This window comes from Sabethes cyaneus, chromosome 1 (genome assembly GCF_943734655.1).
Source record: "Sabethes cyaneus chromosome 1, idSabCyanKW18_F2, whole genome shotgun sequence".
Taxonomy (NCBI): Eukaryota; Metazoa; Arthropoda; class Insecta; order Diptera; family Culicidae; genus Sabethes; species Sabethes cyaneus.
The window spans coordinates 32,222,759-32,249,379 of NC_071353.1; the positions used below are offsets into that span (position 1 = coordinate 32,222,759).

At 41.3% G+C, this 26,621-nt stretch overlaps 1 protein-coding gene across 1 annotated transcript in view; it reads left to right on the forward strand.

Moving 5' to 3' along the window:
* The window catches only part of LOC128745542 (fibroblast growth factor receptor homolog 1-like), a 59,394-nt gene that overhangs the window by 28,850 nt on the left and 3,923 nt on the right, over positions 1 to 26,621 (forward strand). Inside the window, exons 2-5 of the mRNA XM_053842617.1 lie at positions 6,731 to 6,857; positions 19,703 to 20,805; positions 20,896 to 21,080; positions 21,605 to 21,985. Coding sequence (XP_053698592.1) covers positions 6,731 to 6,857; positions 19,703 to 20,805; positions 20,896 to 21,080; positions 21,605 to 21,985 — 1,796 coding nt within the window. The remainder of the gene's footprint in view (positions 1 to 6,730; positions 6,858 to 19,702; positions 20,806 to 20,895; positions 21,081 to 21,604; positions 21,986 to 26,621) is intronic.

Below are 26,621 nucleotides of genomic sequence, written 5' to 3' on the forward strand. Positions count from 1 at the left end.
TAGTTTAGAGTGTATTGTTTACACTGTATTTTTATCGCCGTCAGCTTTCAGGAAAAAATCAGGGTCAGGAAAAAATGGCGTCATCCGAAAAGCAACGTCGCGAATTTATTTTGCGCAAGCACCTGGAAAATCCTTAACTCTATAATGATGGATGATGAAGGCGGATTTTTGGCAGCTTCCGGGGATACTGTACTTCACCACCCAGCACAAGTTTGATGTTCCGGAGGAAGTAAGAATGCAGAAACTTTCATAGTTTGCCAAGAATACTTGATTTGGCCAAGAAATACATCATGTGGCAAATGGAGTGCCCAATTAGTGACTACCGGGACTGTAAACGGGCAGATCTATCTCAAGGAGTGTTTACAGAAGCGTCTGCTTCCTCTATTGAAGCAACACGAGGGCCCTGATCTTTATGCCGAAAGCAACACGAGGGCTTTATGTCACTATTCAAAGGATGTCCTGTAGAGTGGTACGAAATCAACGGGGTTACTTTGATCTTGAACCATTGAAAAAAGTGTTCATTTTATAATGCGGAGATTCCTTCTTGCATTCGCCCAGAATTGTTCTTCGATCGCAATTGAGGAACTTGGGGAGGGATGGCGGTTATCGGTACAACGTTTATCTTCAGCTGGCCCATTTTCTTCTGTGATCTCTTGGCATAATGGCTCGAGTTCACAATAGTACAAAAGATCACATGATCCTTCGCGTGATACTTCTTGATGAAGGCGGCAACTTCCAGCAGGCATTCCTTGTTCACAGCGGCCCTTCTCCTTCATCGGCAGCCACAGGAGGACCTTCTTTAGGAACTTGGAGTGGGAGATATCTTTCTTATATCGTCATCGCTCACCTCCATCGTGGACGTAAAGTACCCAGTCCCCTGCCTACCGTTATCGTCTAACGTATAGTTGTGTGGTAGATCATCATCCATCATGACCACGATGTTGCGCGTTGTCAGACAGATGTTTTTAACCAGTACCTTCAGCTGCTTCTTCCTGATGATTGCCTGCTGCTCATACATGTCCGGCCTCTACTGACGCTTCCGCATAAAAATATCATTTTGGACAGGTACTTCTTCACCGTTTTCCCGGTTACTCTTACCGCCCGAGGCCCGACCCAAGGCGTAAAATGATGAGATCACCTTGCTCTCCATCTTCCTTCTCAGTAGCTCTGCTCTCTACTGCACTTTACGGTCGCACAGCACCATCAAATGACCGGAACAAGGCTTTCGTTCGACGCCCTTACCTTTCTCTATAGGGGAGTGTGATAGCTTGTGGTTCGCCATCTCACAAGTAGGGTAAGATGGTGCAGAATGCACCGCTTAAGCAAAACATCATTTTGCAGAGCAACGGCGTGTTTGTTCCACGTTTTTCAACTTCTAGAAGACTTTGGGATCTTTTTTACACATATTCCTGGTGAAATTTCCTAACAAAAACCAGTATTTTTTGTTATTTTTGACGATTTTTGGCAAGAGTCAAAATCATTATGTGAGGCAGAACGCCAAAGCCCGTGGACAAAACGCACCCAGTTTGCGCGGCTAGGCGTTAAACGCAACCATAAAATTTACCATTCAATCACGTGTTATATAAACTCCTAAAACTAGGCTGGCACATTGGCGGAAGCGTTCGTTATAGCGTTTGTTGCAAACGCTTGTTTGCTGGGACATAATGGGTTCATATCTCAATAATTGGCAATAAAATTTAATCATCTACTTTTCTCCAACTGATGTGTGATAAAATATTGTAAGTTAAACAATGTACAATTAGGTTTAAGGCAAATTCTAAGTCCTATACAATACATGATATTGCTACATTTTTAATAAATAATCCGAAACAAAAGATGTACTGCAAATTAAAAATATTTTATAATGCAGTGATGCATTCTACCCCTGTTTTGTATTTTGAAGTTTTTTGCAATATATGTGAAAAATATGCATAGTTAATGCCGTTTTTGTGATGAATCATCGAGTATGATAGTATATCAATTAGATAGACTGTATTTATTATGAAATTTGCATACCGACTAGTGGTAAAAGCTTAAGACAAAACCGTGATTTTTTACATGTGGAATGAGATCGCGGATAATCGCTTGATTTTATTGGATGTGGCTATGTTTGATGCTTTTACATGCTACATAATTATGAATTAGCGTGTTTTACACCAAAATAAAATGCGCATTAATAATTTTACCAATTAATAGCATGGACCATTCCACCCCCTCCGGGTCTGGTCGGGCATTTTGGTTATTTCAATTATGAATTACATTCATATATGCTGGTTTTAGTAAGTTATCAGGGTTTGATTATTCGTATATGTTCATAATAATTTCACAAGACCCCGTCCATGTCTGTTTCGCTATCTGTTGCAGAATTATTTTCGTTCTGGTAGTTTTGTAAAAGTTTGTATGCTGCTGTTGGTCTTCGTAAAGGTAAAATCAATGGATCCGACGTCATATAAAAATAAAAATAACCAAAAGCGCGAGCTACGGATTTCAGTTCTAAAGAAAATATGCTGTATAAAGTATATGACAGTATGACAGACGGTTTTTAACCTAAAGTCAGTTATATCTTATTAATTAATGCATATAAAGCAAAACAGTTTTCAGCAAAAATATTCCTCTTTCATGTGCAAAATATTTTCTAGAACATCACATTGAGCTGTCTGTTGAAATAAACATGTTACAAGAAGAAATGTGATTTGAGGGGTCGTTTATAAACAAAGGTCTATTGCTGAAAATGGGTAAAAGGTAGAAGTTTCATATCTTCAGAAAAACTACTTGAAATTGGTTTATCTTTAATATTTTGAAACCAAAAAGGTGAAAGAAAGTTTACTCAAAAAGTATTAAGTATTCTTAATATGTTGTTAAAGTAACGCTTAAATATTGGACGACCCCTTCAAAATATGAATCAATTTTTTATTCAAAAAGTTGCCGAAGACCACATTGAGCTGAGACATGCTGTTTAACCGCAAATATTTTTGTCCCGAAATTTTAATTTCTGGCCCATAGTGCGATCTCAAGGTTTGCTGAAAATTCCACATTTTTTTAAATTGTCGAGCCCCTTGGCGAACGAGGGGTCTACTGTTTCGAGGTATTAAAAGTGCAATTCTTTTTTTTTAACCATTTTCAACCAATCAAGTACAAAAGTTCTAATATTTGAAGACCTCGTGTCAGTAGTGGCCCCGTTTCAACGAGAATTAGGGTATGTTGCTACATCGTCGTAATTGCCTATTCCCGTCCTATCCAACACAAATTATTCAAAATATCAGCATTTTTATGACACACAATGCAAAACTAGTTATTCCCTAATAATTTACTTTGTTGTCTATCATACGCGATCAATAAAAGTGAGCGGAGATCTATTTAAATGCTTTTTATCATTAAAGAAGTCCTACCAGCCAAATTTCCTACGTTTTTTCGTGCGACAAAGAAGACGATGTCGACTAATCGTTTTAATTTCCGTCATTCATAAATGAAAATAACTGACGCAAGGTATTGTCGTTATTTTACAGCCAGAAAAACTTGTCTGACCTGCAGAAATTTTGTAGAATAACATTTGTCATGCCGTCCTACACAAATCCATGCGCGTTAGCTTCGTAAACATTGTTGTGATTTTTAAATCAGACGATGAAAAATTTTGATGGACGGATTTTAAAACGGTACGACGAATTTTAGCAATAAAGTCAGTTGCGTAATTTCAATAATATGCTTTAATAGTCGCTTTTCAGTGATTTCAAAGTGCACAGATCGGAAGGTGAGTATGTTTTAGTCAAATCGGCACAAGAACTTTTGGAGTATTCATTAAAGCCATCCAACAAAAGATGAAAATTAGAATGCCTTTCCTTATTACGACGGGAATTAGAAAAAAAACCCTACTCAATCATATACAGAGAAGAAAAAAACAATGTGAATCAAATTCAGGCTGTTGGTATTTTCTACGTCGTTTTATTCGGCCCACGTCTTATCAGTTACCTCTGTTAGTTACAGAAAGCCCATATATCCTCATTAGGTTACACATAAGAGAAATAGTGCTTTCCCTCGTGACTTGCATTATTGAATATAAATGAATTAATAGTCGTTATTTCTTCGAACAATATGCGAGCAACGCGGTCAGATATGTATATGTATATGCTCTACAGCAACTGTAGACTACGGAGGTGTCAAGATACTCAAACCGCACCCCATTTTTGAATTAAAACAAAGAATTACCTTTATTTTTAATGGGATTCACCGTTTTGATTCAAAAATTAAGTGCGTTTTGAGTGTCTCGACGCCTCTCTAGTCAATAGTATAGCACAGACAAACAGACGAGACACTCGCGTTAATTCCATCGTCCATTCAAAAACCACTTATTTTTCAAAAAAGCATGTTTCGCAACATGGCCACACCGTGGCGCTCGAGTGTTGCTTCGAGTTTCCAGTATAAAACCATACAAATGTTCAAAACCTACAGTATAAAACCCTGCAAATGTAAAAAACGTACAGTATAAAACCCTGCAAATGTAAAAAACGTACAGTATAAAACCCTGCAAATACAAGCTACTCCGCAACATGCATAACGGAGGGCGCTAGTGTGCATGCAAAATGTGTAGGACGATGGTTTTTGAAGAATTTTCTTCTATGTGTCATGTCAGTTCGTCAGTGGTATAGTCTATATAGTAATATGCATACACTCAAAATAATATTCACGTCGAAATTACGTGAAAAGTTATGTGAATATTTTCCATTTAACTTTTCCCGTACTAGTTACGTGAATGCAACGGAGTTTGCATCAGTATGCGTGTAATTTCTTGGAAATCAGATAGATGGTATTGTATTTTCCAATCATGTTCAACTGGAAGTCACGTAACTCCCCGTAGAGAAATTTGTATGATTTTTCACGTGGAAAGAACGTGTGGATTATTTTGCGTGTAGAAATTCTAGTATTATTTCGCACACACTTACGTACAACTGCTGTGTACGTTCAGAAATTAAAACTGATTGTCACTTCATAAGTACTACTGGACGCAATATAGCGAGACTGACCAAAAAGAAGACTTGGTTCGAAACATTTTTAACACCTGCGATTGCGCGCACATTCCAGAATGAGAAAAAAGCGTCTGACCGTGACTTGAATTAATAAGATGACGATTTGTCTACTGTCTCGCCAGCTGGGGACGAGCTGGATGGAGCTGGTGACTGGAGACGCACCCCACTCCACCCGGCTGATGGCAACACTGAAAATCGGTCGTGTGTGCAAATATGATTGGCCAAGTAACGCACGCAGGTTCGCACAGTGAAGCAAATATACAACCGCCCACGTCAAGACACGGTATGAGATTGCGATTCCGAAACTGATGAAAGCAACCATTTCAATTTAATGTTTCAATCTGGCTGCTGTCTGCTAGCGCGCTCGTTTTGTACTCGGTCTACTCAAGAGGAAAATACCCTGGAACTGCAAACAGTGCAAATTGATCATTTCCAGATAAATAGCCTCTGTCTGAGTCATCGATGGATGATAGCTCTGGCGTCAATATTATCTTGCCTTCCTCCGAGATTTTCTTCGTTCCCCAAATGGTGAGGATAGAATCCGGCTTTCAAAAGCTTTCCCGACTAATATTTCTATTTACTGTGAGTGTAAATTAACCCTGAGTAATATTTACAGACTCCCTCATAGACCACACAGGCGAGATCATTCACACCGGCCAATACTACCGCACTGCCGCGAATCTCGCACCAAAACTTTCGAAATATTTATTTGTTTTTGGGTTAGGGCCATCCGATTTTCAATAAACTCCAATCGGACAAACGGGCAATAGAGTGGACTTACGATTGTCGTTTCCGGAAATGCTTTACTTAGTACGGGCTGGGACGATGGCATAGAAATAATGATTCCCGCCAGTGCCGTCTTTGGATAGCAATACGGTGTTCCACCCCTTTCCGGGATGAAATGCAATTGACAGCGGGTGCTGTAATAGTTTCTATATGCGATTGTACGTACTTCGACCGTTTGATTGGTCCAAAATGGAAAACAATTAGATATATTACCTAAACGATGAGTGCTTCCTGTTTGCGGCTCTTACATATGAGCTTGACAGTTGGAAATGCGGGCATGTGTCTTCTTGACTGACACCTGCTGATGCCAGTGGCAATGACGTTGATTTTGGGGGCAATTCATGTAGGCCAAAGAAAAGTTTATAAGTTCATTATAAGTAATAATTGATAGTACATAATAGAATGGAATTTGTGTAATTTATTTATATTTCATTTTAAAGTACCCAGCCAAATTTCCCGAGAAATGTTGCACCTCTCACATTTCCTTTTCGTTATGGAAAAATTAACTATACGCTTGAAAAAAACCAGATTACCGCACCATTTGCTACGTACCTCAGACGGCACATCAAAGCAATGCGGCATGTTATGATGTCCCTGCATAGCGTTATTTGTAATAAGAATAATTTTAATATATACAACTTGTGCTACAAAAATAAACGAAAGCCATGGTTCAAAAAAAGTGATTTAATCGGAATTGATTAATTTTCATTTACTGGTTGCTACGAAGTGAGCTTGAATATTTGAATAGCTTGTCACTTTTTATTGATATTTTTTAATTCCTTTTTAGGTTTTCTAGTTTGGGATTGTTATTTGAAACGATGGGAACCTCTCTAAATTCCATTTTTACTTTTAATTTACTTTGAATTCGATCTAACGTTGCAGCTTTGTTTATTAATCATTCATGTTGCTCTCTCAAATTTCAGGCAACAAGAGGCTTGTGAAGGAAACGGTTCCACTCAACTCTAAGCTGCTGATTAGGTGCAACTTCGATACACCTTCATGGTATAAGAATGGCAAACCCATCACATCGGATACCAGGAGAGCAAAGTCGTAAGTTTAAAATATTAATTTTTTTGATAATTTTGTGAACAGTTTATGCAGCACAAAAACTATTGCTTGCCCTTATAGCAGATAGAGGAAACGGCTTTTATGTACTGTTTTTTATTTTTCTTCGACATTCATCCAGGTGGAGATTGCTCTAATCTGTCTTATTTTCATTTAACTTTATTTAAAGCCCGTTGTTTGATAATTGCCCAAAATTTTTCAATGGGTCGAAACTCCGCACAATTTGGAGAGTTCATCTCTTTTGGCACAAAATCGACATCATTCGCTGCATACCACTCTAGCGCCACTTTACAGTAGTGACAGCTGGCTAAATCACGTCAGAATATAGCGTTATCCTTATGTTTACGAATGAATGCCCAGCTAGCACCAACTCGTATATCAATGTACGAAAACTACCGTAAATATCTCCTAACAAACTCGACATCGTAACTAAAGCTGGATAAAGTGGGATCAAGTTGATTTTTTTGTCGTATATAATGATAATGACTGGCATACATACGATTTTCAGCACAAAATCGTAGAGTAGTACGGAGCGACTCGCGCTTAATCGGATATTATCGTATATAAGGGTCATTCCACGGGAAATTTACAGTCAAAATTTTTTTTCTCTTCGGAATATTTTTTTTACGTTCTTTGTTTAAAAAAATCGACACGTATTTTTGTATTTCGATGTTACTGTTGGAATTCGTAAGATATGATTTTTTAAAGTATTGTTATCCGAAAAAATCACTATTTTTTAAATACTGATTGTAAACATAGTTTGTAATATCAAAAAATGACTTTCTACCAGATGTGTTCACTATTCCACAAGCTTTCAAAATTAGTATACTATACCTCCTCTCGTTTGTTTTTCAATAGTTAAATAGTGCATTTTTATAAACAATTGCAATTTTTTCAAAGTTGGAACTTTTTTTCTCGATTTTTTTTTATTTTAAAATATTTGTTCATCTCTCTCGAAGAAGTATGCAAAATTTGGAAATGGAGAAACTCTGGAAGTTATGAGTTTTTATGTCTCAGCGCGTGTGTTAATGTGAAGCGTAAACAACGTGTATCGCCTTCGACTGCACACATCCACCGGGTGCGGGGTCTGCCTTGGAGTCTACGGCCTCTTCCTGGTTCTCTGCTGAAAATAGTTTTGGCTAATCTTTCATCGGGCATTCTGGCCACGTGTCCAGCCCACCGCAGCCTGCCATATTGCACTACCTTCACTATATCAGCGTATTTGGCGTAATGGTATACTTGGTACAGCTCGTGATTCATGCGTTTGCGCCACACTCCATTTTCCATTTTGCCACCAAGTATAGATCGCAGAATTTTACGCTCAAAAACCCCAAGCACTCGCCGATAAGCTTCCTTTAGCGTCCATGATTCGTGTCCGTAAAGGGCCACCAGGAGGATTAGTGTTCTGTAGAGCGCCAGTTTTGTGCGAATTTGCAAATTACGGGACTTCAGCTGGCTACGTAATCCGTAGAAAGCCCGATTTGCGACTGCAACTCGTCGTTTGCCTTCGCGACTTGTTGTCATATGTAACGAGTGTACCAAGGTATATAAATTCCTCCACTACTTCATATCGTTCCCCATCTAACTCCACTTTGGCAGCAACACCACTTGGACTCCCACGTTCCCTACCAGCAACCATGTACTTCGTTTTGGCGGTATTAATGGTAAGTCCCAATCTCGCCGCTTCTCTTTTAAAGGGCCTGAAGGCCTCTTCCACTGCTCTACGGTTGATTCCGATGATTTAGACGTCACCCGCAAAATCAAGAAGCATGCGAGATTTCGTGATAATAGTTCCATTCCTTTCCACGTTTGCCCTTCGTAATGCACCTTCCAAGGCAATGTTGAATAGCAGGTTAGAGAGTGCATCACCTTGCTTCAGTCCATCCAACGTCACGAAAGCAGCTGAGGTCTCACTTGCTATTTTAACGCATGATTTGGATCCGTCCAGCGTCGCACCAATCAGCGTAACTAGTTTTGTCGGAAAACCATGTTCTAGCCTTATCTGCCACAGCTCATTTCGTTGAACTGAATCGTACGCCGCTTTAAAGTCCAGTAACAGATGGTTTGTCTGCAAGTTGTACTCCCGGAACTTGTCTAGCAACTGACGCAGGGTAAACATCTGATCCGTCATGGAGCGACCCTCACGAAAACCAGCTTGGTACTCGCCGACGAAGGACTCCGTTAACGGTCTCAGTCTGCAGAACAGGATACGGGAAAGCACCTTGTAGGCAGAATTGAGCAATGTAATTCCTCGATAGTTTTTACACTCCAGTCTTTGTCCCTTTTTGAAAATTGGGCAAATGAGGCCATCCAACCACTCCTCCGGTATTTGTTCTTCCTCCCAGATCCTGACAATGAACCGGTGGATTGCTTCGTACAGCCGCTCGCTCCCCGCTTTTAGAAGTTCAGCCGGGATACCGTCCTTCCCAGCAGCCTTACCGTTTTTCAGCTCACTGATTGCCTTTTTAACCTCCTCTTGTGTTGGTGGCTCCACAGCTTGACCATCGCTTACAATTCCTATCCTGTTCCTGCTGATCTCCGCATTTACCTCTCCATTCAACAGTGTCTGAAAGTGCTCTTTCCATCTGGCTGCCTCCGCCATTTTGTCGGTAAGCATCATTGCACATCACAGGCAAGGCAAAATTCCTGCATCTTACCGTTTTATAGAAACTCCGTGTGTCGTTGCTGGCGTATCGCTCCTCTGCGCCGGCGAGCACGTGCTCCTCCTTGTCGCGTTTCTTTAAACGATGGATTCTGTTTTCCGCAGCTCTAGTCTCTCTGTACCTCTCTCTGTTTTGACGCGTTGCCGCAGTAAGCATGCGACTCCTGGCCTGGTTCTTTTCATCATTCTTTCGAGCGAGTGACACTTTTAGTTGAAGAAACCTATTTACGACTGAAATAGGTTCTAAACAACTGCTTTACAACATCTGTGCTAGTAGGGCTTCTAGCCATATCCCGGATGCAAATGTTTGGATTGGACGTAACGCACCTCAATATCTTATTCCTCAGCCCACGGTCCCTGCCCCTAGTCCCGGTTTTCTTGAAACTTTTTTGCCGTCCTTCCAAACCTAGATTGTCTTTATAATCCTTCAGAACATTACATACTGATTTTAGCATTTTTAGCGCTTTAGCCAACTTTAATGCAGACCACTCTGGATTTTCCAGGTGTTTGTACAAGATTTTTTTTACGTCGTTCGAGTTCTATTATGTATTGCTCCGCAACGTCGTGGAATATTTGGGCGAAATTTGCACCAGTTTTTCTTCATAAACATGTTAACAAAGTTATGTCAAATGGTTCCAGCTCCTACCACAAGGAGCATGCCGGTGACTCACAAGGGGCTTCCAATTTTACTTTTAGCCAACCTTTAATGTATGTTTTATTGTTTAGTTTTCTTTAGTTTTTTTATATTTTTGACGCATAACAATTGTGAAGATTATCATATTCAGCTAATCATCACTTTTAATATCAGTAAAGTCTGTTTTATTTAAAATTTGGTTGCACAAAATTTGTAAAAATATATTTTTAAAGGTTTTTAATAAGTGTTTAGGAAAATATGCAGGAAAGATTATTCCAATGGATACAGAGTCTGCCTCGAAGTTGACGGTCTCTATCGGATTCTCTACTGAATATTGTTTTTGCTGGTCTCTAATTCGGCATCCTTGCTACGTGGTCAGCCCATTGTAGTCTGCCGTGTTTTATTCGCGTCACAACATCCGTTTCATTGTATACATAGTACATTTCGTGGTTCATCCGCCTGCGTCACACTTCATCTTCCAATATGCCGCCATGAATTGATCGCAGCATACTTACTTAGGAACTTATCCTGGCTCGCTATCCCTCAGGATTTGACCTGCAATATAATGTTTCGCCAACTCACTCGGTCCATGGGTGTGCGTCTCCAATTTCTCGACTGTCCCACACACTTTCCTGCTCCACTTGGTCTAACCATCGAGGTTACTACGCACCTCTGCGTCTGGTACCAACCGGATTCGAGGCGAAACCCATTTTTGCGAGGTTGTTGTCAGGCATTCTCACATGTCCCGCCCATTTTTACCTTCCAGCTTTAGCAACTTTCTGGATACTAGGTTCGCCGAAGAGCTATACGCCACCTTGTGGTTCATCCTTCTCCTCCATACACCGTTCTCACATACACCGCCAAAGATAGTTTTAAGTACACGACGTTCAAAAACGGCCAGTGCTTTCAAGTCCCCATTGAGCAGTAAAGGACTACCCGTCTTATTAACGTTTTGTATATAATACATTTGGAACGAGTGTGAAGCTTACCAGACCTTAGGGTCTTGTGGAGTCCATAGTAAGAACGATTTCCGGTAGGAATGCGTTTGGGTATTTCTTTGCTGCAGTTGTTATCCGACGTCATCAATGAGCCGAGGGTTACAAGTTCTTCCACCACCTCGAACTCGTCCCCGTCGACTATCACACTATTGCCTCTATGAGCTCGATCGCGCTCGGTTCCTCCTGCTAACAGATATTTGGTTTCGAACGTATTCACCACTAATCCAACCTTTACTGCTTTACGTTGCACTTCGGTATACTGCTCGGCAGCCGCCTGGAACGTCCTTCCGACAATGTCCACATCGTCAACGAAAGAGATAAAATGGCTGGATTTGTTGAAGATCGTGCCAGCATGTTTCATAACACCTTCTAGCGCGATGTTGAATAAGAGACAGGAAATACCGTTGCCTTGTCGAAGTCCCCTGCATGTTTCAAACGGGCTTGATAACGCGCCCGAAATCCCCACACAGCACCGAACACCATCCATCGTGGTCTTAGTCAGTCTAGTCAGGGGTGACATTGCGCATCTCGTTTCGAGTGATTTTGGTTCGTTTCGAGTGATTTTGGTTCGTTTCGACCACGTTAAACAAATGGGCGTCTCGAACCAAAATCACTCGAAACGAGATGCGCAATGTCACCCCAGCTTCCCAGAAAAGCCGTTTTCGTCCATAATTTTCCATAGTTCTTCACGGTCGATAGTATCGTAGGAGGCCTTGAAATCTCCACGACCGATAATGGCGACTATTGAGCACAAGTGGGCACAATCTTTTGACATTCATTGCAGGAGCGTCGAGTTCGCCCTGACGGAGTTACTATGCAAACATCGATGATTGTTTGTTGTTTGAGTGTAAAAATGTAAACATTGTTTAATTTTGCAGATCAGCTGAAGAGGAACATAACTGAACGGATTCAAACTTTTGTAGTGGTTTGCGGCCATAATTTCCTGAAAGCACCGGCTCAGGATACTTTTTACAATCGTGCGAATTAAACATTCGAGTGCAGTCAGAGGCAAACATTAACTTCATATTGGTCGAACCGTTGACAAGTTTGCTCTCGAACAGCGTCTCGTCTTGATAAGAAACTTTCCGTTGTGTATTTGGCCATTCTCCCTGAAATGTCCGAAAACTGCGAAGCCATAATCCGTAAAACTTCGTATCCGTTCAATTATGTTGAAGCTCTTCAGCTGATCTGCAAAATTAAACAATGTTTACATTTTTACACTCAAACAACAAACAATCATCGATGTTTCCATAGTCCGTCAGGGCGGAACATTCGCCATGGCGGACGAAAACATAACTACCTTCCATAGGAAATTTATCAAACTCAATTAGCTGTGTAAGTTTTTTTTATCACCAATTACCATCCGAAAAAAAGTCCATTTTTTAAGGTGAAACTGTATTGAATTATAACATGGCCGGAAAAATGGCGTCCATGTGGGGATATGGGTGTCATCAATCTGGCCATGTATGCAATACCGTTTCACCTTAATGCATATGTTATGTTTGGATTTATGTCCGTGTTTTCATGCGATCAAAAATATAGATCGAATCCTTTCTTCATTTTCCGTTACAATAAGGATGTCGGGTACAAAGACTCAGCCAAATGAAAATCCCAAAAATCATTTGCGCGAATAACAGAAATTAAAGGTTAATTTTGTATAGATCCCAACAATCTAGTGTTACCTCAAAAATGGCTTGAAAGTCTCGAAATAAACATGTAAAAGCAACGGTTTCCGAGCATCTAGGTAATAGTTTTCTGTTACTGCACTCAATTTGAGTTCTGTTCCGTAAACCGTTCGGAATTGCTTCACGTGACCAACACATGCTATCAAGTTAGACTCGACAGTAAATCATAAAAGAAATCTGTAGCACGCTGCCAGATGTACCTATAGTATGTTTACATGTTGGGGTGTTATTTTTTCAAAGAGTAAAAATTATCTGAAACTGTTTAATTTCACTGAAAGGCCAAATAAACAGTTTATGTTCAATAATTTCGTCAGTGAGAACTGGGAGTCTACCATTGACCAATGCTACTGAATCAATTCTCTGTCATTCGATGCATCCAGTGCAAGAAGCGGATAATTACACGGGGAGAACAAAATGCTAATGTATACGACTAGCCAGAGCTAATACGAACATCTTTGCGGGGAATGCACTTTGCTGCAGCAACGAACCATCAATTTGTAATCCATTAAAAGCAATTACCACTACCGCACGCCCTAAGGCAATGAATCTCGGCAAATGTCTAGACCCATGCAACAATCGCAACAACGAGCAGCAACAAAAACAACCAAAGTAAGCACAAGCCAGCCAGGAAGCAAACCCATGTCTATAGGGCAGTGCATAGTCATTCGTTTGTTTGTAAAGTTCAAAACTGTCAAATGGAGGCGCGCAATTCGATTGTCGATCGTCGCATTAAGAAAATAACTTTGTAATCGTCAACAATTCTTGATACTTTTTGGTCTCCAACTTCTGTTGAAATATTCATTCCAATGACAATTGGAATTTGGTGGACACGACACACTACGCGACGCGACGCGTCGCGTCGGAGGGGGCTGAGGTATGTACATCAAACATGAGTACGTTAAAAGCGTATTAATTTGTCGTACCAAACCAACAATGTCACGCTCAGTTCCCAGTACTATCACAGATGATCAGCCTGTCAAACATTCCGGCTTGAAATAAGTCCGTAAGCTAATTTGATTGTTACATATCGTTATGTTGTTTGGTAGCTTTTGTTCGATTGTCAAACCACATTAACCGTCTGCTGTGTGGCATTAGAATTCATGACGGACCCTGTATACTTAGGGGATTTTAAATTCCGATATATCTCCTCGTCTCGTTCGAGTTCGTTTGATCGGTACCCAAATTGAATCGAAAACATTCCGCTGGTTGGCTGCTGAATTTTGATTCGTCAGAATCGCAGATGGATGTGAAAATACTGCAGATCTTTTCTCCTCGGTGATGAAGTGGGTTTAAGTACATTTCAGCTGTCAGAAAGGGTACCTATTTCACGCTGCGTGCAATTTCAACAGCTCCATGAAATTACTCCCCCATAACTGCATGACTGGTAAACGGAGCAGTAAAAATAATTCCTGCATAGCCGACTTGCGCTGGCAGTCTAAAAATAAAGGAAGCATAACACTTTCTGAAATGTTTACAAAATCTAAAACAACACATTCGTGGAAAGAAAAGCAGTCCAGTCTGAGGGAAAACCGCGGTGAGAAAATCAGATTTTAGCAGGATATATTTTTTAAGCTAGCAGATGCTGCACTTTTTGAGTTTAAAATTGATTACAACAATATCGTGCATTTACCGTACAAAGCAATTGTGTTGCTAAGTTAACGGATCAAACTATCAATGGATGAAAAATCTTTACTGCCAATTCTCGTCCCAGAAAACCTTGAGCAGTTCAAGGCACTGGCAGCTTGAAACAGTTCTGCACACAATTATGCTGTACGATACATCTGCTTTTCTCGACGTCTGCGGTACTCCGCAGTTTATCCATAAGTAGCAGGAAAAACGAAAGAAAAACAGCAGTCTACCGTGCTTTCATTCAATGATGGAATAATAAACATATCGGAGAAGTGACTTATTTTTCGAACTTATACTGTTTTCAAAGTGATAACTCAGCGGGTGCAACGGGAATGAAAATGAGTGAACCGAACATATGCTCCTTTACCCTACTGCTGTAAGAAGGGAAACTGATCTCGTCACGATGCACGTGTCTAGTCCCGTTCGACAACATCATCCGGTCGTACCAGTCGGAACCAGGCAGTAAGGTATCTCTACCCGTACGTACATATATGTTTTGATGTTTTGAGGGATTCCGGACAAATGATCTGCTGAGCGAGTGGATCAAAAGTTTGTGATGCTTCGAGCTCAAAGACGGCCGGAAAGATCAACGCTTTGGTGTACTATAAAGTTGCAATTTATTGCTCGAGTATAACGCACTGCCTGTGGGTGGATCAGAAGCAAAGCAAGCCTGACAGACCCTCCATATTCTGGCTGAAAGAGGGTGCATCGAAACTAACTAGGAGCTGATGGAGATATTGACACTTATGCTGATGGAAAGTCGTTCAACTAATACCGTACGTCCGTTTGCTTTTGTGTTAAGGTTATTGTTATGTAGATAATGATAGGTGTAAACATTATGTGAGTTATGTATTCTATTTTCGAGTTTAGCTTAATTTATGTGTGAAGTAGTATTTATTTCGATCGTTGATATTAATTACATAATGTGTCAATGCTAAAACTATAACATAAATCCTTATTTCAGTTTGGTTGTCATTGCTATCCTGCTGATCCACCAGTTTGGCACTTCGACGGAGGCATTCTTTTTTTATATAGTTGGCCGTCGTTGATGGCTCCGGTCATTATGTACAGCTTCCAGAATTTGCCGCACCCACAGATCACCTGCAACATCAAATACTTTTTAGCAAATTTGCTGACCTTCTTCTACCGAAACTTCACCGGAACATCCAGACGGGACTTGCCTATGGAAAATTTTTGGCCGCAACGACTCGTCGTCCATCGCGACGAATTTCGGCTGCACCAACCACTCCCGCCGCCACAGCTTCCTTGGGCGGGATTTGATCACCGTACTCTGTTTATCGATTCGGTTAGGCACCTTCCTGACCTTGAAGACATAAAGTTTGGCCCGCTCCATTCCCAAGAAACATTTATGCACTGATTAAATATTTTAGCAGCCATTATTATTCAGCCATAGCTGAATATACATCGAATAAAATTTATGTAAACAATTCTACAATACTTATTATATAATATGAATATGAATATATGGTACTACCACCTGCCTTAGCAGAACATCCGAGCCTATCATGTCAAAAAGAGTTGAACATATTCAACGATTGGTCATGCTTCCCAACTATTGTATGAAGGGCCAAAAGGGAATTGGTCGATAAGCAACATCACTTACACGTACCAGGGATTTAGAGAATCTCCTTCCAAGGGCTAAGTCACCTGAGTCAATCGTTGAATAAACCGTCTCAATGCAGAATGACTCCAGCAGGTGGGGAGAAGAGCCCGCTCATTATCCACGATGTGTTGTTAATCGGGCCAAGATTAACCCTAGAAAGTTGACTGTTTCACTCTCCCTAGGCCCACCGCTTCAAACAAGTGCTCTGATGGTCCCTCCCTCTTCCCGATTCTAGTTTATTTATGAAATGTGGTATATATGGGTAAAAATAGAACAATCTCACCAGCACTCCTTCGAATGGAATAGAGATGCGTCCTTTTAGTTTCCATAAATGCTTCTAATAATTAATTTAATTTTTCTTCTGGTATCCAATATCCATGTGCAGTATTAACACTCGTATTGGTCAAAGTTTTCACTATAAAGCAGTAAATGCTTCATAAGCTAAAACGACAAAAATAATTAAAATAACTTATATTATGCTTACCAGATCGTGTGGCTCCACCGTCTGCCCAAAACCTCGATTATGAGATCAGGCAGCCGGGAACCACACAGTATTGCACCTCCTAGCTTAGCTACTCAATAGAGCATTACCGGGTATGGCCACGTGGAGGCGCTAGGTAGGGGCTTGGGATAGCTAGAGCTATATTGGACGCTCCTCATTTGCCTTCCCCATTTCATACCCAAACAATTCCACAATACTTATTCAGCCGAAATTGGAGAACTTATACAACTTATTTCGTTTGATGCAGAAAAAACACATGTTAAGCAGTTATATCGCCCTTTATATAACCTCTGTGCGCCTTGTTTCCCGCTTTGCCCAAATTGGTTATTTAAAAACGCGCAAAAGCCTCTATTAAGCTTCATTACAGCTTCAAAGCAGCTATTAGCAAGCCTGAAGCTTAACTTAGATGTTTAAGAGCTGAAAAAAGGTTTTATTTCTAAAACTAAACCATAGTTCAGCCACAGATAGAATAAATTCAGCTAAAAACGTTTGATCAGGTTGAAATTGTCACTTGGGTAACTGCTGTCAAAGCTGCAATGGAGCTTAATAGAGACTTTTACGTGTTTTAAATGACTAATTTGCGCAATGCTGTCAATTGTATTTTTAGAACGAGAAGTAGTTTTGCAATGCTTTTTCAGTCGCTTAATCAACGTCTCATCAACCTTTATGCAGCCAAAAAAAATCTATTTTTAAATTTAAAAACAAATGGAACGCGTCATATTTATTTTGCTATGGCGTCGTATGCAATATTTTAAATTTCGAATAACTTGAATTCGTATATGCAAGCTAATTAAAAATGCATGTCATCATCTTTCGGGAATTGAACCGCCAGCTTCTGATTCATAAGCACTCACCGTATGATCCGCCCATTCTGCATCTGCAGAACAGACAGTGAAAATAGCTTTACACTTGAAGCAGTCGATAATGTCGATAACTGACATATATTTTTGCTGACAGTTGAATTGCGAAATTCTATGTGAACCGAATGAAAGCTTGGTATTAGTTTGTAAAGCCACTTTAACACCCTTAACCAGCTTTAACGTAGTTTGAAAACTGTGAGCTTAATGAAAGCCTCTACTGGTTTATAAAGCCACTTTAACACCTTTAAGTAACCGTAAACCGGTTTGATGTTTATGGCTGTTTAGAAGCGGATTGTTTAGCAGAAAAATCCGCTATTAAGCTTGTTTATTAGCTTTGGAGGAAGGCTGATTTGGAAAAACTTAAAGTAGCTTAAACGTCGCTTGGTCAAACACCATTTGAGTGCTTACTTTATGCAGCTTGGATCGCCTAAACCAACTCGTAAACAGCAATTGCTCTCGCTGTTTACGAGTTGGTTCAAAACGATCCAGTGTACAAGATTTTTCGAAAACAGACACTGATGAAGCCTGCAAGTCGTAGGCGAAATAGATATCTGTCACGAATAAATATAAATAGCAGAATTTAATTGGAAAGTTTTTAATTTCAGAAGATGGCGGCTCAATTCCCGAAAGATGACGACATGCATTTATAATTAGCTTGCATATACGAATTCAAGTTATTCGAAATTTTAAATATAGCATACGACGCCACAGCAAATTAAAAATGACGCGTTCTATTTTTTTTTCATTTAAAAATAAATTATTTTTTTTGCTGCATGAAAGTTGATGAGACGTTGATTAAGCGATTGAAAAGCATTGCAAAACTATTTCTCGTTCTAAAAATAGAATTGACAGTATTTCGCAAATTGGTTATTTAAAACACGCAAAAGCCTCTATTAAGCTCCATTGCAGCTTTGAAAGTAGCTACCCAAGTGACAATTTCAGGCTGATCAAACGATTTTATAGCTGACTTTATTCAACCTGTGGCTGAACTATGGTTCAGTTTTAGAAATAAAAACCTTTTTTCAGCTCGTAGACATGTAAATTTGGTGTTTTATCAAGCTTCGGGCTTGCTAATAGCTGCTTTTGAAGCTGCAATGAATCTTAATAGAGGCTTTTGCGCATTTTTAAATAACCAATTCGCGCAAAGTTGGAAACAAGGCGCACAGAGGTTATATAAAGGGTGATATAATTGCTTAACAAGTGTTTTTTCTGCCTCAAAGGAAATAGGTTGTATAAGTTCTCCAATTTTGGGTGAATAAGTATTGTAGAATTGTTTACATAAATTTTATTCGATGCATATTCAGCTATGGCTGAATAATAATGGCTGCTGAAATGTTTAATCAGCACATAAATGTTTCGTTGGAGGGTTGTTGAGACGATAAATCGTTTATTCAGCTAGTATAACACAATAATTGAAAATATTGATGGGTTGTGGAGAGGTTGAAAATGCACCTATTCTACTTGTGACACTATTATGTGAAGCAGCTGATTAACAGCACATTCACTGATTGCTTAAACACTTATAGAATACAGAGGCCTTTGCTTAACTTTATTCAGCGTCTGCCACCTGTGTTCAGAGTGAAATCAGCTGTACCCAAATCAGTAGCATTTTAATTCAGCTTCGGTGTTTGTTGGGTTGTTTGCTGGACGAACCAGACGGAAAAATTGACCGTCTTGGCTACGAACGGAATCTAAAGGTTCGGATTATGCTTGAAGTAATCCTTCACCTTCCTTGCCTTCTTCGCTTTTCTTCCATTGCGAGCTTCCGCTGCGTCGTCTGGGTCTCCTAGAACGATTTTACCACACGGGACACTGTCGAGTGGTCGAATCCCAACTGTTTCTACTTGTGAGACTAGCTTGGATTTTCCACAACTTCTCATAGTTTTATGTCGAAGCACTTCTTGCTGAGAAGCCATCAATCACTTGACAGATTGTGACGAAATTTTGGACATGTAAACATTACACTCTAAACTAGTTTTACCCAAAGTTTCATCAATTTTTACCAATGCCTAAAAAGTTTTAAACAAAAAAACGTTTTTCGAGTAGAGTCTTTAAGAGGACAAATATAAACGACATACTTATAATGATGATGCAGACTATGCTATGGTACTATGGCACTATGCTCTCTGTTGCTCGATACAACACAAAATTTTCATTCATTGCAAAATCATTTCGCATAAATCAATCATTCTCGTTCTCAAATTTTTCATTTTTCCCTTTTGTCTCCGTCCAACAGATTGAAATTCAACGCTATCAAAAAGACCGACGCCGGTTACTACTCCTGCGGTTCCGAGTTTAGCGAATGGTCCAACCTGACTCTGTCAGTGTTCAGCCAGCATGAAACGGTCGATCACTATCAGAGCGACTCGCCGGGAAGCGGAGCTGGACAGACAGGTACAATTCCTGCCCGTATGGCTAATCTGGAGAAGAAGAGTCTGCACCTGCCGGGAGCGGTCGCTCCAACGCCGCAAACCGTCACGGCTCGCAGCACATCACTAGATATCGTTGTGAACAACGATTTGCTCGAAGGACCTCCGGAGTTTACCGTTGGTAGCAAAGATCATGTGATGAGTGTCTCGCGGAGGGCTGGTGAAAACTACAAACTCAAGTGTGAAGTGGCCGGCGAGCCAAAGTTTCGAATCAGCTGGTTCAAAGACGAAAGAATGGTAAATACCAAAATCGGAAACAAATCTAGTGTACTTTTGCAATCGTTAGATCCGGAGGATAGTGGTATTTACGTGTGTAAAGCGTGCAATGTCAACGGAATGCAGTGTGTCAATTCGACGACGAAGCTAGAAGTGATTGACAACCAAGAAGAGCCTTACGATCAGTATAATAAAATGGAAAGCCATTCTCAGCTTTCCGACAGTGAAGAACCGGATAGTCCAGACTACGTGGAAGATGATCGCCACTACCAGGATTACGACGAAACGGATGACGAGGAAGAAAACGAAGAAGATACCGCTGCAAGTGACGGTGCAGACCAGCAAGTCAATCCAGCGGGGGAAACAACGGAGAACTTGCCTGCTGCAGCAGGACCGGAAGGTGAAATGAGACCTGGACCACCATTTTTCACCAAACGAGAACACATGGTCGGTCTGATGCCGAAACCTTCCGGCAATATGGTGCGTCTACGATGCCCTGCGCACGGCAACCCGATGCCGAACATAACTTGGACGAAGGACAACCAGAAGATTGTTCGAAGCATGGGTTCGGTGAAATACGCCAAATGGTCTATCGTATTGGAAGATTTGGTACCAAAAGACTCCGGAGCTTACACATGCAATGTGTGCAACGATTATGGCTGCATCAGCTTTACTACCAAGTTGGAAGTTAAAGGTGAGTGTTTGATTTTATGTGTTACTATCTTGGACAGCCCAAAAATATGACCTACAAAAACAAGGTAACGAATACATCGATCCCCCTTAGATCGTTTCCCAGCGCGTCCCTACATCAAGGAAGGTTTTCTACATAACACAACCGTACTGGTGAATTCGTCTGCAACATTTGAGTGTCGGACAATTTCGGATCTCGAGCCACATATCGAGTGGATAAAGTTTCATATCGTTAATATGGCGAATCCAGAGATACCGGAAAATATTACCAAGTTGGAGGTACTAGATGGGTTTCTTTTCTTGTGGTGGTGGTCGTCGCAACTATTCGATTGAACTTTTCTTTCTATTTTGTGGTGGTTGGGTGATTTTTCCACTTTGCATACTGTATTCGGTGTGTGTTTCGTTGAATAAATTTAAATCAAACTATCTTTCCTATTGCAGATCGCGTTAATCACAAACCGATTATAACAAAATCGCTAATGAACATAACCACCGTAACTGGAAAAAATGTTTCCATGGAGTGTAAGGTGCTGAGTGATCTCACCAAGATTATTCAGTGGGTCAAGTTCAAGGGATTCTGTGCGGATTGTGCATTCATTAAAAATAAAAAGGTGATGGTTAGTTTGAATGTATTCGTTAGTGCACGAACAAAATCAACTTAATTTTAAAATTAACGGTTAATTTCTTTTGCTAACACTCTGCATGGGACAGTTTCAAAACTGTTGTAAGCGAATCAGGTAGTCTCAACTAACACATTTAAAAAAGTTAAATAATTTGTACTGATGGTTTACCCTACAATGCAGCGTGATTCCGACAATCCCGAAGTGCTAACCTTGGAGAACGTCACTCATGCTGATGAGGGTTGGTACACCTGTGTGGCCGCTAACACTCTTGGAGCGTCGTACGAGAGCGCCTACCTGCGCGTTGTGGACGAATTTCCTGAGGATGACGCACCAATGGCGCACCCGGTGCGGCCGCATTCTACGCTGATTACGATCATGACCGTTGTCCTGTCGGGTTGCTTCATGATCCTGGCAATCATTGTGATTATCGTGTGCAAGAAGCTCAAACGGGAAAAGATGAAACACCGAGCCATGGAGCACGTGAACCAGTGGACCAAGAAGGTGATCGTACTGAAGCAGCCGGCGATCGAGAACAGCATTCCGGGCGTGACTGAAGCGATGGTGAGTCTTTTTTAACTCCAATATTTTGATTTAGGATAACGACATTCTGCAGATATTATACGCACTATTTTACTTACTTACTTAATTGGCCTAACGTCTTAGTACAAGGCCTGCGCAGTATAATTTCTCCATCTATTTCGGTCCATGCCAGCTGGTAGTTCCGCGGGCTCCCAGTGCTCGCCAGATCTCGCTCCACCTGGTCTTGCCACCTCGCTCGCTGCGCTCCTCGATTCGATGCGAAAACCATTTTTGCTGGATGGTTGTCCGGCATTCTAGCAACATGTCCTGCCCAGCGTATCCGTTAAGCTTTAACCACTTTCTGAATACTGGGTTCGCCGTAAAGACACGCGAGCTTGTAGTTCATTCTTCGCCTCCATACAACGTTCTCTCGCATTCCGCCAAAGATGGTTCTTAACACCCGCCGTTCGGAAACTCCAAGAGCTCGTAGGTCCCCTCATAGCAGTGTCCACGCTTTGTACCCGTAGGGAATAACCGGTCTAAAAAGCGTTTTGTACAGTATGAACTTTGTACGGAGGTTCAGATTGTTCGACCGCAAGTGTTTGTGGAGTCCGTAGTAGGCCCGATTTCCGCTGATACCACGCCTTTTAATCTCACGGCTGGTATTGTTGTCCTTTGTTGTCCCGGGACCCGACGACTACTTCGAACTCATCCCCTTCAATTACCACGGTACAGCTCCAGCGGACCCTGTTGCACTCATATACTTCGTTTTTATCTTCAATCCAATCTTCTCTGCTTCGCGTTTTAGTCTGGTGTACTGATCTTCCACCGCCTCAAAAGTTCTGAAGACAGCATCCACGTCATCAGTAAAGCAGATAAATTGACTGAATTTATTGAAAATGGTGCCTCGCATTGCGATCGTCGCTCGTCTTATAACACCTTCAAGAGCTATATTGAATAGGAGACTGGAAAGACCGTCTCTTTATCGAAGTCGAAGTGTGTGAGATTCGAATGGGCCCGACAATCCACCCCAGATTCTCACACAGCACTGGATCCCATCGATCGTAGCCATGGTAAGTCTAGTAAGCTTACCCGGAAAGCAGTCCAAAATTTTCCATAGCTCTTGTCGGTTTACGCTATCATATGCGGCTTTGAAACCCATGAATAGGTGATGCGTGGGGACTCGGAATTCGTGGCACATATGCGGCTTTGAAACCCATGAATAGGTGATGCGTGGGGACTCGGAATTCGTGGCACTTCTGGAGGATCTGCCGCAGGGTGAAGATTTGGTCCGTTGTCGGCCGACCCTCCATGAAGCCGGCCTAGTGGAAGATGACTTTGGGACAGCACTTTGTGGTCGGCATTCAGAATAGGGATAGCCCGGCATTCCTTTCCCGCTGCTTTGTTGTTCTTCAGCCGCTAGATGGCTTCGTTAACGTCCCTTATCGATGGGGGTGGCATATCTTAGTTGCTTGCTACACCAATGTAGTCACTTCCTCCGTCATCATGGTCTTTCGCCTGCACGCCATTCAGGTGTTCATCGTAGTGCTGCTCTCACCTTTCGATCACCGCACGGTCGTCAGTCAAGATACCTCCATCTTTATCTCTGCACATTTCGGCCCGCGGCACAAAGCTTTTGCGAGATTCGTCGAGTCTCTGATAGAATTTCCGTGTGTCTTGAAAGCGGTACAGCTGCTCGAGTTCTTTGCACTTCTTCTCCTCTTGGTGGCACTTCTTCTCCTTGAAGAGTCGGGTTTTCTCTCTCCGCTTCTGTTTGTAAATCTCCACATTCTGACGGGTGGCTCTACGCAGCATTTTTACCCGCGCTGCGTTCTTCTCAGCCAATATCTGCTAGCATTCCTCGTCAAACCATTCGTTACGTCGATTCGGTGCCACATGGCCTAGGACGTTCTCCGCTACGCTGTTAAGGGGAAACCGAAAGTGGCTCAAAGATGGCTGGGTAAATGGCTACCATTCGAAGCATGTATTGTTTTGTGCCTTAAAAATGCATCTGTATTGGCAGAGCACGCTTTCGCCACGTAATCATTGCTTCCAGCGCAGTTATAATTTCCTAAAACTTGTAATTCAATTTATCGATCTGCTATGTCTCAATAAACGCTCAGCAAAACATAATTGCTAATGGAAAATAAATTTATTTGATCATATAGATCAGCGGTTCCCAACCTTTTTTCGGTTCGCGTACCCCTGACGGATTTCCCTATACTATTCTGCAGCGAACTAAAGTTTTGGCGAACCCCCATTTGGGAACCGCTGATATAGATCATTAAGTGTTCATAAAACGTATAATCTGGAATTAGTTAATAGATATTTGGTTACGCACATATTTCGTTGAACTAGCGATTTCTGGAAAAGCAGCAACACAGTATCAAACTTTCGTCACATCAATAAGCTTTTAAAGAGCTTTCAGCTTTCGCCGCATCGATGAGCTTAGAGTGAAGTAAACAAACAAAACGCAAACGCAGGAATCAAAAACGCAATCCGATGCAAGCGGATTAATTAAACATCCTAGTGATCCTACGCATTATTCAGTTGCTGCTGTTAATTTTGATTGAATCGGAATGCCTTGATAAAGAAAACAAACCCTTTTTCGCGATGTTTGTAGTCAGTGCGGTTGGCTGCGGATCAGCTGTTCATATTTGCAAGCTCCGCTATTTGACATATATTACCAATACTGATACAATATTCAAATAAACGTTTAGGTTTTTGACGAACACATGAGATGTACAGTACAGTGTTTGTCGCACTAACACAATAATGTTAGCCACTTTCGGTTCCGCCTTAAACAGCTGATCCGCAGCCAACCGCACTGACTACAAACATCGCGAAAAAGGGTTTGTTTTCTTTATCAAGGCATTCCGATTCAATCAAAATTAACAGCAGCAACTGAATAATGCGTAGGATCACTAGGATGTTTAATTAATCCGCTTGCATCGGATTGCGTTTTTGATTCCTGCGTTTGCGTTTTGTTTGTTTACTTCACTCTAAGCTCATCGATGCGGCGAAAGCTGAAAGCTCTTTAAAAGCTCATTGATGTGACGAAAGTTTGATACTGTGTTGCTGCTTTTCCGGAAATCGCTAGTTCAACGAAATATGTGCACAACCAAATATCTATTAACTAATTCCAGATTATACGTTTTATGAACACTTAATGATCTATATGATCAATTAAATTTATTTTCCATTAGCAATTATGTGTTGCTGAGCGTTTATTGAGACATAGCAGATCGATAAATTGAATTACAAGTTTTAGGAAATTATAACTGCGCTGGAAGCAATGATTACGTGGCGAAAGCGTGCTCTGCCAATACAGATGCATTTTTAAGGCCCAAAACAATACATGCTTCGAATGGTAGCCATTTACCCAGCCATCTTTGAGCCACTTTCGGTTTCCCCTTAATGGCTGTTTTCACGGCATTGCAACAGTCCTCAAGAAAAGATTCATCCAGCTCACCCTCTTCCGGCAGCTCGATTTCGAGAGATAACGCGTAGTTTTCGGCGACATCCGGTTGCTTCAGTCGCGCTTTATTATGCCGTGGCGGGCGCCGGTATCGTATGTTGTTCACAACAGATAGTTTTTGGCGTATCCTTACCACCACTATAGGTAGTGATCCAGATCAATGTTACCGCTCGGATAGGTTCTGACGTCGATAAAGTCTGAAAAGTGCCGACCATCTATCAGAACGTGGTCGGTTTGTGATTCTGTCTGGTTGGATGATCTCCAGGTGTACCGATGGTAGAGGATATGCTGGAAGAAGGTACTACGTATGGCCATGTTTTTGGAGGCGGCGAAGTCGACAAGTCTTAGGTCGTTTTCGTTCGTTTGCGGGTAAAATTCGTCTTTGTCATGTCATGTCATCGGTACTTCCGAGGTGAGGGCTGTGCTCGTGAATTATTCTAATATTAAAGAATCGGTCCTTGATTCTTAATCTGCACATTTGGGGGTTCATCGGCCACCAGCCGATCAAGCCGTGCCCAGCTCGTGTGTATTTCCGCAGCTCTGGTAGATGGTATGACCATCTCTATACGTACGTACCATCGTTACTTTCCAGCATACCTCCTGTAGTGCTACGATGTCGAACTTGCGGCTCGCTTCACTTCTTTAGAAAGCACGTGGGTACTTCCGTGGGTCTTTGCCGATTGTTTCGATTAGAGTTTATTATTACTTACGGAGTCCATTGCTTTGATTTTTTTAGTGGTTCAGGCTTGCAAAGGCTACAACCAATCCCACAGTATCGACGGAGGTCCAACGTAGCTCGAAGGAGCTCTTCTCCCCTGGTACCACGGGGAGGTAGGGGTAGGAGTTGCTGGGTAAGAGACTGTGGACCACTGTGGGGTCTATTTTATGCCCAGTGCGCAAGGCACCGATGGTACGCATTACCCAGCCGTTTACCAACCAGCCGTATTTTACGCACTACTTTGTAACAACGAATTAAGCCCTTAGTATGATTGATACTGATTGTGTACTAGGTTAAAATCTTCTTGTAATGGGTCAGTTCAAGACTTTGTCAATGCTTCAATGATTCTCGGTTTTTAGCAACTTTGTCGCTACTCGTTCAATGTTAAAATCATCTTTAAACAAGGGGTGCTTCTTGAACTTTTACAATAGAGTCAATAGCGTTTCTATATGCATGAAAAAAGAAGGCAACACCTGTCTAAA